This window comes from Gobio gobio, assembly GCF_949357685.1.
Source record: "Gobio gobio genome assembly, chromosome: 11".
Taxonomy (NCBI): domain Eukaryota; kingdom Metazoa; phylum Chordata; class Actinopteri; order Cypriniformes; family Gobionidae; genus Gobio; species Gobio gobio.
Window position 1 is genome coordinate 13,540,856 of NC_137104.1, and position 13,644 is coordinate 13,554,499.

The 13,644-nt window shown below is 37.3% G+C and overlaps 1 protein-coding gene across 1 annotated transcript in view; it reads left to right on the top strand.

The window, feature by feature from the left end:
* The window catches only part of csmd2 (CUB and Sushi multiple domains 2), a gene marked incomplete at both ends in the record, with an annotated part of 367,659 nt that overhangs the window by 20,831 nt on the left and 333,184 nt on the right, over positions 1 to 13,644 (top strand). The window contains 1 exon segment of the mRNA XM_079829996.1: positions 12,033 to 12,249. Coding sequence (XP_079686122.1) covers positions 12,033 to 12,249 — 217 coding nt within the window.

Here is a 13,644-nt window from a genome sequence, read left to right on the forward strand (position 1 = left end):
ATAAACATACATTTTACAACATTAAATGTAACATAAAACCCTAATGTACATAACTGATTAAGAAAAAACATAGTTATTTCAACGAAAATACATGAAAAAAATGAAGTTTCACGCAGGGAATTCTGGGAATGTCAATTTACATTTTTTTCACTGGAAATTACACGGTACGACTTGTTCTTTTTCACTTTCAAAAACTATAAATTTAATGGTATTTTACTGTAAAATGTAAGGTTAGATATATGACGGTTATTTATCGTATACAGAAACTTTCTGTTAACCAGTTAACTGTTTAACCGTATTTTACCTTTAAAATCACGATAATTTTTTACAGTGCAGGCAACTGTCTTACAATTTATGTCAATACAGAAGATCCAATAGGAACAGTGTCATTCTAATAATGATAATAAGTAGTCTGTTTTTAATTAATTTAAAAAAAGGAATTGATACTTTTAAATGAGTGATTTACTTATTTTAGTTGTATATTGTATGTAATTTGATTTAAAAAATACAATAAGAATATTTATCTACATTTCTCTTGCTTTTTCCACTATATTGGATGGGATTGGATCAGCTATTGTGCCATGAAATGCTGCTTTGGAGGCCACTTATAGGTTTTGGAACAAGGATGGTGGAAGAGTGATTGTGTGTTGACTTTTAGGTGAGGTGAATAAAGTACAGTCCAGCTGTTCATACAGAATTCCCCCTCCTCTTGCTTTCGCCCACCCCTTTCCCAGTCCCCTTCCCTCCTTAGATCTCTGATTGCGGGCACTCTGAAGGATTGCTGTCCTGCCGTAGTACGGCACGGCAGCGATCGATTTATCAAAGTGTCATGCCGAGGCGCTGCAGCCCCGTAGCAGCAAAACAACAGCGGAGGCAAAACAAACATTGGTTGACTCTGGAGGTGGTCTCTGCAGTCGTGCTAAACAAGGTCAAAGCTCTCTCTTCGTTTTCACATCACTCCACCAATATGCTGGGGAAACACTAAACAGATGCAAAGAACCCTAGAATAGGACAGAAGACTAGGGATCTCAGAGGTTTTGATACAAGAGTTTAGTGTGTGCCTCATCCGGAATATTTGGCGAAATAACCACAAAGACACATGATGTTGAGACTGTATGGGACTCTTTTGAAGAATCAATGAAGCATTTGTGAATGAAGTACTATGGAGCCTTTTTGCCTCTTGGAGATTTATGTAGCACTGCATTAATGCAGGTCACTTCAACTTACTTTCATAATGCATTTGTAAATGTATGCTCAAGGAATGAAATGACCTGCTGCTGAGAGAGTAGGGGGTTACCCTTCATTAAGAGGTTACATAATGCATTTCCTTTTTCCTTTCAGCTCAATAAATTCAATTGAACAATTGAACTTCCTTCAATTCACTTAAAACGTAAGAAAGGAGCTGGATCCATGAAAAAAATAAAAATCCTATAATTATTGTTTTTATAAGCCTTCTTTATATGTATATACACACACGTTATATGTTCCTCAACAAATTATTAATTTCTTTTTGTCTAAATATGATAAAATATTTTCTTAGGATGCCATACCTTGTATAATACAAAGTCATTATTTCAACAATTTATCCTTCAAAATATTAACCTTATTTAAGTAGAAAGCACTTTAAGATCATTGTGACCTGATCATTTTATGACATTAAACGTCAGGAGAAGCTACTGGTAACCATTTAGCTAAGTTGTCATTTATAGAAAAATGTTTTATAAAATAAAATAAAATAAAGAAGAAACATCAGCAGGCCATAACAACAATACAAACTACAAATGTATGAAACATCATACTTTTGTGATTTAAAACAAATGGGAGGCTTTAAAAAGTTAAGTTAAAGAAGATAATAATATAATAGTGTAGTATTTTTTTAATTAAATTATCAAGCAAACATTAAATGATCAAAATCAAATCATAACACATTCAATTTATAATTGTCCTTCAAAGCATTAAGGAGTCTGAATGTATCTGGAAGGGAAAAGTTGTAATGTGATCAATGATACTTCCACATTCACCAGAACCAGCTGAGCCTGTGCCTTTGTTCTGGACTGGATACATTGTGTTATGAATGCAGAACACAAGCTGAATACTCACAATTCTACCCCATCCTTCATTCAATACTCATCCTTTTCTTACAGTTTTGGCTTCAGGCCAGTATTTGCATTACCTATGTGTGTATATGTGAATGTACTGTTTATGTACTCTAAACAATGATGAAAATGTATTTTTACATTATGTTATTTCAACCAAAAAATCCGCACATGCACAGTTTACAGCAATGTTAGCTGACAATGTTTTTTACAGTAGCCTACATAAAGGCTTTTCATCCCTTTTTAGCAATCATTCGAAACATTAAATGATTATAAGGCTGCATGAAAACTAGCTTTTGACCAAGAGACTACCAAATGCAATAAATCTTACTGCAGGTTATAGTTACGCCAGTAAGCGGTGACAAGTGACTGTCTTTATGAGCGAGTCACTGAATAAACTGATTTGTTCAAATCCACTGATTCATTCCAGAAGGAATCAAGTGACTGCCTTTGTGTGAGTGAGCAAGTGAATCATTCACTTAACTGATTCGTCCAAAAACGTTGATTCATTTAGCCACGGATCAAATGCATGCGGTGCGTCCCAATTAACATACTATCCATCCTAAATAGTATTCTAAAATATAATTACGTAGTACATCCCAAATCCTAGTATGTTGAAATGTGTATTCCAAAGATATCCAGATGATCTACAATTTCAGGTTAGAATTCGAAGTGCAGATCTGTGCAGTCGATAATCTGCCATCGGGCAATGTTGGGCCGTTTTTGAGCGTCGGCCGACGTAGTTTTTCTGGTGTATTCCGCACCGTTGGCTCTAGTCGGACACCATCTGGGTATTTTGGGTTGATTCAACATGTAGAATCGGCGTCAGACCGTCGGTGAGAGAGAGAGCTCTAATTGGCTTTTCAGCTTAGCAAAACAGCGAGCAAAGAAGTCAAAACGGTACAGATAGAAGGCTGTTCTAATTTTACGAGAGTTCCTAGGTGAATATTTCAATATTAATTTGAGCGGAGTGGAATAAATGTGATCAGCAGGATTGATGTTCAAAAAGGTAAGCACACGCTGTTTGTTGCAGCCTGGAGCGTTGGTTTCCCTTTTGAATGACGAATAGACGAATATATCTGCAGAAATAGACATTTAAACGCAGACGCGGACGAAGAGAGGCAACAACACCATTCGTTTTCTTCTCTTTTAGTTCTTTGGCCCTGTCCCAAATTGCACCCTAAACCCTCACGGTCTTCCTCTGTGTCCGCACTTTCACCACATAATGCCGCTTTGACTGCCGGGAAGAAGTCTGCTGCGTGACCCGCAACAGTTTGGGCTCGGGCCCAGCAGAAGTGCGCATCGAGGGCGCATATCGACCTCAAAGGGGGCGCTCGCAAGCACCCTTCTGAGACCTAAAATGACAAATGGGACACCCTGCGGTCTCGTGGACTTAACGGAAACACGCACGCAGGGGCCATTGTAAGTCCACTAGACCGAAAGTGCACATGAAGTGTGCCATTCGGGACAGGGCCTTTGACCAAGGGGGTAATCCAGCCCCCGGAAAGCGTACCTTCCATAGGGGCAACCATTGCTAACCAAGCTATCACCTGCTGTTAGCATCCCATTGACTCCCATTCATTTTTGCCTCACTTTGACAGCGAATATCTTTACATCTGAGGCGTTTAAAGACTCCATTTGTCCATTGTTTATTTCTAAACAAACACGACAATGTATAAAATGCTCCATTACCTTGTATCTTACACTATCACCCCGTAGAAGCCGTTTTTGTAAAAAAAAATGGGCTAACGATTGCATCAAAACCTTGCGACTCTGTCGCGCTGTACCGTATAGACCCGAGGAGAAGCTCGTAGGTATCTTTTACTGTCTATGAGGCAATCGGAGGGACGTGGAGGCATAAAGTCCGATAAAGTTAAGGGAGAAGCATGTCGAGAAGACCATAGTGAGCCAAAAGCAACGGGACAAAATATTTCAACAACGTGATTCAGATTTCACTTTGCACAACTACTAGAACACTTGCCACTGTCAGACAGGTTGCTCACGTCACATCTACGTCGTCAAGCTCAGTCTGAGGCTGCGCAGTACGCTCAGCCATCAGGAAGTGAGTGCTTCTACATGACTTCAATTTTTCTCCGTGAAGTCTATGGGGTCGCTGTGTCCATTTCTTTTACAGTCTATGCCTTTGACGTTGGGTTGGTGTAGCCTGGCCTTAACGGCTAATATTGCCCACAACCCATTGCAAGTTGGACGAGGATTCGATTTAGAACTACAAATGCGGATAAAGTATTAAAAAACTACAAACGTGCGGGTCCGAAGGTTAAGTAGAGAGGTTTAGATAAAGTGGTTGTTTGAGTGAATAATTATCAGTATCTAACCTGATGAAAATATATTTATTCAATGTTATCCACATTATATTTAATCTGCAACAGCATACATTTGGCCATCTTTTAAATGCATCATCATATTGAAATTGCAAACACATGAGGGGAGTCTCCGCATGAAATACCCACAAATTAAATTGAATGTGAAGGGTTTTAACTGTGACAAGATGATTGACAGGGCAGTTTAAACAGTGACAGGATGCACGTATCTAAGCTTCAGAGCTGTCCGTTAAAGACAACGAAGTAGTCCAAAAAGTAGTCCAATGTCCCAAAGCTTGCATACTCTTCTTCTACACACTCAAAAGTATGTAATTTTTCTTCACAAAAAAAGTACATACTTTTAGGACGTTGTATAGGCGAACTGGGATGCAGCAATGCTTTTATGATTGAGTCATTGAATCGTTCACTCAAACGATTTGTTCAAGAACGCCGATTCAATTAGAAACAAAATGGCTGCGTCCGAAAACCTAGGCAGCTGACTCATTGCCTCGCTGCCTTATCAGACAATGGCTTGTAAGGCAGCGTTTGTGCATGAAGGCACCTCACAAAACTGATTTCGGACAGACTTCTTAGGCAGTGTAACCATTTAATGATCTACAGCAAAATGAGTGAGCTTTGGTGAGAACTAAACAAATATTTAATTACTACATTAGTAATTTGTCGCTAGAAATGACATCAGAAGTGGAAAATGTTGGTAAAAAACGTACATTTACACACAAACTGACCAGCAAACGCAACTTTCAGACGCCATCTTTTTTTTCTAGCTCAACTGTCACAGAATGGAAAGCACAGGATTGTGGCATATCAAAGGCAGAAGGATACAAATATGCTGCCTTCAAAAATCGATCAGATGAAGGTATCTCAGGAGACAGGAAGTGAAGCTAACATTAGATTCGGACGTGCCTTGGTGCCTTCCTGCCTTCCTGCCTTGAAATGTGTCCTCCGAACGCTGATTCATTAACACGCTAAACACCTGCGGTGCGTTTATTGGAAACAAACTGCTTCAATTTTATTTTTTTTTGAATATTCAATGGGATTTATTTCCATTGGTGGAGCAAAAGACGTACAAAGTAACTGGCAGTAGGCCTATTATGTCTGAAATATACATTTAAAAAAAAAATCAACTTTTAGTTTATTGAACTGTTTTATGTAAAGCTGTATCACATACAAGTTACTGTTGCTACGCAATCATGTTCTGAAACATTGATTTCTTTGTTTAACACAAAAATAATGTAATAGTTTATGTTGACAGCAGTGGTGGTTAAGACTATTAGCCTCGTGCTCTGTATTGTGAGTCTATGTTGTGTTTGCGAGCCCTTTTCAGTGCCATTTCACATAAAACATGAATCTATCGACTTTGGTTCTGTGATAAAGGTTTGTTATTAAGGAATCTTGGACCTATATTGATCAGGATGTTCTGTACTCATTAGACAATGTATATTCTTGGTCCTCACAACAGATGCAGAGGGCTGCTTTGTGTACAAAACAGTGCATTGCTTTTATTAGAAGGCCAATTATGGAAAAATGTGTCTCATTAATACCCCCATCCCTCCCTCCGGAGCAGTAGTTCATTTAAGATGAACATCAATGTTGAATGTGTCCACATTTTCTTGGACAGAGATTCTTAATATTTTAGACTGAATCTCTTCATTTTAACCAGCATTCCTCTCAGTGGTCTGAAATGACCTGGGTTTCATCCTTAATGTGCTTCACAGAAGACTTGTGGCCGTGAAACCCCACAGAGCCATAAATGAGTCTGTTTCCAGAGGTCAAGTGTTTTTCTCAATGGTTCATGCTGGCACAACCTCACATGAACATTCCCGTCGGATTGAGTGCAAAAATTATGGATTGTTCCCGGCCTTCGAACATTTCAGCTTCTCAAAATAAGTACACATCAAGTTTTATGCTAATCTGGTATGGTTAGAATACGAGTCAAGCAAACAATGAGTCTTAAAAAGCCACAAACATCTCAGCTCCCAAATGAATCCCAGCTCTCTCTGCTTAGCATCTTATTTTGTGACACTTTCTGAATAATTTGTGTCAAGAGTGCTTTTATCACAGACACCATGCCTTTCAAACTCAGAGAGAGACGTCCTCCAAATCCTAAACAGTCTGCTCCATTATCATTTGGAAAACCGCACTAAATATGGCCACTGGCCAAAGGCGGATTATCTGAATACCACTCAACTGTTTTCCAGTTGTTTGAGAAATTCTTATTTTGAAAAAAAAAAACACCTCAGGTTTTTCCTTTCTCAGATACATTTTCACTTAATTATTAAAATTCTGTGCTGGTAGGCAAAGCTTTCCGCCTTAAGGAATCCAAATCCCAGTTGTGCTCGGAATTTATGCTACAAAAACCTTTAAAGTTTATGCAAACTGAATAGCAAAATGTTCTTTTTTTTACATAATTGCATTCCATGTTGAGCATATAGGATCTTTGCATTAAGAGCTTAATATGACTTTATGACATGCTGTGTTTACGTTCGGTAAATGTTTGAATATTTGTATATGTGACCTGCTGATCGAGCATGGTTTTTCATTAAGCGTAATCTCAGTGTAATCTCCACGCCGATATGTTGTGCTGCTCTATGTGGACATGCCGGGTTCTCACTTGTTTGCGGGTGTGTTGGAATTGTTTTCTTCTATCAGATTTTGTCTAATTATGCATTTCTAATGCTGTTTTAATCACCTAACCCCACATAAATTCTGATCCATTTAAGAATCAAATAAATAGATCAAATGTGGGATTAGGTATCCGTTTATATCAGGGGTCTTCAACGTTTTCAGGGCAGGGACCCCCTTAGGCGATAGAGATATGGAGCAAGGACCCCCGATACGAAATGTGTCAAACAGAGCTACTATATTAAGCATATAGCCTTCACTCTAAAAAAAAAAAAAGGTTCTATATGGCACCAAAAATAGTTCTTGGCTCGTAATCATAGGGGAACCTTTTTTAGTGCTATATAGCACCATTTTTGGTGCTTCAGTGGTTCTTCAGCGGTTCTTCAGAGGTTCTTCAGCGGTTCTTCAGAGGTTCTTCACCGGTTCTTTGACTAAGGTGCTATATAGCACCTCTGAAGAACCACTGAAGCACCAAAATTGGTGCTATATAGCACTAAAAAAGGTTCCCCTATGATTACGAGACTTTTTTTTTAGAGTGTTCGATGTTAATATAAACTAACTATATTATGATTAAGCATACGATATATTATGTTAAGACAGTAGATCAGAACTAAGCACATTATTGTTGTTGCACCACTGTCAGCATATTACTTGCCATTTTTAAAATTAACAACATCCTGCGATAAAAATCACAACTCATTAGTTGTTAGCAGTTGTTGAAAATAATTTTAATTGATTTGCAGTCATACATTTATTTTACTTAGATGGACAATTAAACATTTACCTGTTTTCTAAGTTTTAAAACAACATTTAAATTTTACTGTGAGATGGACAATTAAGAATCAAATCGCTATATACACTCTAAAAAAAAAAAAAAGGTTCTATATGGCACCAAAAATGGTTCTTGGCTAAAAAATCAGGTCTCCAATTGAAATATTTCTAGTGAGCGATCACATCTAAAAAATTTCAGTTGGCCAAATTGAATTTCTTGAATTTTAATTGAATTAAATTGCATCAATTTACAGAAATTCAATTTGGCCAACTGAAAAATTTAGATGTGATCGCTCACTAGAAAATTTTCAATTGGAGACCTGAATTTTTTTTACAGTGGGTAAACCTTTTTAAGTGCTATATAGCACCAATTTTGGTGCTTCAGTGGTTCTTCAGCAGTTCTTCAGAGGTTATTCACCGGTTCTTTGACCACTACCATATACAGAACATGTTAAGAAATGGTGCTATATAGCACCAAAAGTGGTTCTTCTATGATTACGACGAAGAACCATTTTTGGTGCCATATAGAACCTTTTTTTTCTGTATTTACATCGCGTATCTATTTTGATATGCCATATTTTTGTCCCATACTAATTATCACTGTCAATTGCAATTTCGAGAGTGAATCACGCATGTATATGTAGACGTCACTTCCAAAACTTTGCAGGGTGTAATTTGGTGTCGTTCCTCTTAGCAGCATGAAAAAAATTTTTATTTATTTTTTAATATTCAATGGATTATAGCTATATAACCTCGAAAGCACGAAAGACAGTTAAAGGGATAGTTCACCCAAAAATGAAAATTCTGTCATTTACTCACCCTCAAGTTGTTCCAAAGCTGCATGAGTTTCTTTGTTCTGCTGAACACAAAAGAAGATATTTTGAAGAATGTTCATAACCAAGCAGATAGAGCAACCATTGACTATATGGTATACCATACAATTTTCCCCCCTAGTATGGTAGTCGATGGTTGCTCTATCTGCTTGGTTGCATTCTTTAAAATATCTTCTTTTGTGTTCAGCAGAACAAAGAAACTCATGCAGGTTTGGAACAACTTGAGGGTGAGTAAATGATGACAGAATTTTTTTTTTGGGTGAACTATCCCTTTAAGAGAAGTTTCGTGCCTCTGACAAGTGCTTTCGCCCTTCTTTTTGATATGAATGGTATGTGGAAAACACTTGAGTTCCCACCACCTAAAACTTAACTGAATTATTTTTCAAGCTCCTCCATACTTGAAAACCCGCCAAAAATTACTTTTAAACAGGAAATGACGGAATATTTATATCTTTTTACAGAAGGTAAAAGTCGCCTTAATCTTTTAAGATGAATCATTGTCCGTATGATTACTGAGTTGGCACATTCAGACGGGACTAAATTCACTGAGAAGCTCTGGTAATAATTACTTTACCCCACCTCTCCATGTTAAACTAATCCCATCCGAAAAGGGCTTTAGATCTCAGAGGGTGGTCACAGTCAGCCACATGCAACTCCTCACTTCCTGTGCACAAGTTTGTCTAATGATCAATGTCTTTATATATACATATATATTTTTTGTAAATGTATATATTTATACAAATAAACTTAGGACTTACAGAGGGAGGCCTCGGTAGTCATTTGGCAGATAATGAAATTAGCCACAGCAGGTAGCAACTCCTTTATTTTCAGTGCAAACATGTTTGTCTGACTAAATTCTGTATACATTTTTTTTTTAATTATGCAATTGTTTCAAACTTTTCAAACTACCAGTTTTATATTAAGATCGTAAGTTAAATTGTGTTGCAAAATCACACTGCCCACTGTGTCTTTTGAACGTTGATTTAAGACTCCCATTAAAAAGATGAACTGCAGGGAGAAGTTGGGCCATGCTGTCTGGTTCTGTGTTACTGTAGCAAACATGTACGTTTCCTGGAGTGGAATTAAAAAAAAAAAAAAAAGGAGATGGAACATCTGAGAACATTAACAATGTTTAAAGCAAGAAGGGACAATTAATTAAAAGTGGGGCTATGGATCCGTCCAGAACTAGTAATTTAGGCCAGGCTTTTCACTGATGGATGGAGCCACACACAGTTATTAAAATTTCAGATTGAGTGCAATATTTTATAAGATGTCACTGACAAGTATGCAAAAGAGAAATGCAATTAATGCTGAGGAGTGCAGTCTGAGCTGCAGGCGATATGGGGTTATTAAAATTAGTCTAATTAATAACCAAGGGTGGTATCATTTCTTCTCTTTCCTGTTGCTTTGCTGAGTTGCTGTGGAAACGTCTTATTGACCACTGATAAATCTGAGGCAATAGCAAGGGCAGCTGACAGCATTCATGTACTGGACCACATGTTAATTTAATTGGCTCTTGAAATGGAATATTATTGCTCTATGACTGCACGGGTAAAAATAGATAAATATTATGGTCATTTTAGCTTGTCTTATTTGTATGCACCTTGAGTACACACTTACATAATTACATGGACATTATAAGGTTTTTAATGTGGAAGCATTTTATTGTACTAGCAAATGATTAAATGCCCTGTCAGATCAAACAACACATTAATTAATGTAAATTAATCCGTTTGCACAGAACAAACTGGCAAATGAACATATTCATCATGCCAGAAGGTTGTAAATCATAAAACATTTTTTTTTGCAAATGCCCTACACCAACTTACTGATAAGGAATAAATGTTGAAATTTTCCTGTTCACATTTTTTGTTCCAACAAATATAAAATGACATTAAGATCTTTTAGACTGATAACAGCGTGCGGGTTTTGACAGTTTTATAATGGATTTGTCATTTGAGTGCAGTGGTAACTTAAAGTCCCCATTGCTGTCAATAATTGTATCCCTTAAAACTCATCTTTGATAATCAGAATGACATAAAAGTTTTTTTTTTTTTTCTATGAAAATAATTTCTTCATGATGTGTTGCTAATGTTTAGACCTGGGTTATATGGCCAAAACATTCATATCTGGCTGAATGATGTTACGGTATATGATTTTTCTGTTTTGATCAAAACATTTTATTAACAAAATGTATCACATCTTGCTCAATGTTGTCCTACAAACATATTCATATTGAAGGCAATACAAATATTGTGAATGTAAGCATCTTAATGTTAAAATCACGTTACATTCTATTGTAACATAAAAAATAAAAATAAAAAATGTTTTAAAGCAGAAGTTAGAATCATTAAATTCAAAATGAAACTAAATTAAAACAAAAGCACAGACCGTACAACTAGTAAGAGAGGAACACGCATTCAATCACCTTAGCTTAGTAATTATTGTAGCCGACATTTAATGTCCAACAACAATTATTTTAGAAAAATGTAGAAATTTTTGTCAGAAGTAGGCTATGGCACTTCTATTCCGCTATGTCTGTTTGGCGCGCATGCGCGCGGGCGCGGCGGCTCTCGTCCATAAATGCTCGTCCACTCCTGACAGCAAAATGGAAATATTTGTAACATTTATGATGGAGAATATACCTGTGAAAAGTAAGTTAAGCACTGAGGAAAACAGCACATCTTAAACGCATATAACAGCACAAGTAGCCTGTCTGTCAGCAGGCTAACTTACATGTATCTGTCAGAGCATCTGAGCCGCGTTGAACTATAGGCCTACGCGTTAACTATATCTTACAAGTTATTTTGAAACATTTAATATTAAGTAGGCCTATGTCTCATGTTTATTACAAATTGGATTATGCAATTTCCCTGCTGCAGCTCACTCTGTGTTCTCTGCTATTCTTTTCAGATGCGCTTTTAATATCAAACTGTACGATATAAACGGTACCGCCTTTTTCTATATCGTTTATAAAAATTCAATATATCGGACAAACTCGATATACGGCACAGCCCTACTAATGTTACACAAAACATGTTTCCGTTCCCTCCCTCAAAAGTCAGACAGCTGCCTTCTACAGCATCGTTTTGAACATCATAGAAAGTCAGTGGAGAAAATATTTAATGTTTGTGACAGTAGGAAACCGCGTTTTCGATTCTGTGTTTGGTAACGTTACACTGCATTTTTAAGGAGAAAATACTCAATGGTGTTGACTAATATTTGCTCATGGTTTGTCTTAAAACATATTAAAACACCACATAGACATACAACATAAAACGTGTTTTTCACCACAGGTGGTCTTTAAAATTATTATAATTTTTTTTATTTTTGTTTCATACTTTCTTCTCTTTTTCTCCTTTTCACAGCTCAAAACTGCAGTCACACACTACACAGTCCAAATGGGACAATAGAAAGCCCCGGATACCCGTATGGATATCCTAACTACGCCAACTGCACATGGGTGATTGTGGCACAGGAACACAACCGGATACAGTTGGTATTTCAAGGCTTTGCCTTAGAGGAGGACTTTGACATCCTTTCAGTCTACGATGGGCAACCCAGTCCAACAAACCTACGGACACGGTAAGTACAGGCATTTTATTATTCTATGTGTGTAAATGCCAAATTGAATCTCTTGGAATTGCTAGCTGACCTTACTTTGCTAACAGTTTGAACTGTGTGAACTGTGCGCGTGAACTTTGAATTGACTTAATGTCCCAAAAGTTGTTTAAAGCACACTGAATGGAATGAAAATTTCATTTCAGGTCTGTATCTAATGTTTTGAACATTGAATTCCTCAAATTGATTCAGCGCTTTTGACTTTATCACTGTTGTGAGTCTGAATTTCTCCCTTGTATACTCCGAAAATAAGAAGAAAATAAAAGGATTGAGGCTTAAGGGATTGAGCGGAGCAGATATCCTCAGGGGGAGTGTCCTTGGGGCCTTGGCCTGTTTTCCATTCGAAAACTAGCATTTTGAAAAGCTTGCCTACATTCGTGATAGATCCCTTCTCAGATAGCAATTTTTCTGATGAAACGAGTTAAATAGAAAACATTGCAGAGCTCTCTGAATTTGCTTTTTCCCACCCTTTTTATGTCACCTTTCTTTATTGAATAAAATGTGTGTGGGACACGATGAGCGCAAGGACACTTTCAAGATTATTATTTTTTTTTGTTCATTACAAGATTCAAGGACAGCTTCCTGCATAGCCACGTTTCCATGGTGTTCTATGAATGTTAACCTTGTTCGGCATGGGCGGTTTAGCCTGACAGTGTATTATTAGTGTCAGCTGAACTCCACGTCTTGTAGGAATCAAAAGGATATTGAGAATATTCCAATTGGATGATGTTGATACCGATGCGATGTGAGAAAGTCTGTGTTGCTGTGCATTTTTACATTTTCCAAAAAACGAATTCTGTGTGTTTTATAAGCTTGTTTCCTCATGGGGACCCCAATTTAGGTCCCCACAGTGAGTCCCCATGAGTCAGTGCATTCAGGTTGAAGTCACGAAAAACATGAACACACACGCACGCACGCACGCACACACACACACACACACACACACACACACACACACACACACACACACACACACACACACACACACACACACACACACACACACACACACACACACACACACACACACACACACACACACACCACAATGCTAAGCAGCAACAGTTTTTAACATCCATAGTATTAAAAATAAATGTTTCAAATCAGCATATTTGAGTGATCTCTGAAGGATCATGTGACACTAAAGACTGGAGTAATGGCTGCTGAAAATGTGCTATCACAAGAATAAACATTTAAAAATATATTCACATAGTTTTTTCCAACTGCTTACACACGTTTTCAAAACCATTTTCCTTTTTTCAAAACTCTGCACACAATTCCCAAAACTGCACACACAAAATGCAAAATGCCTCACATCTCCTTCAAAATTCCATAAACGCATGTCAGAATGAAGCATTT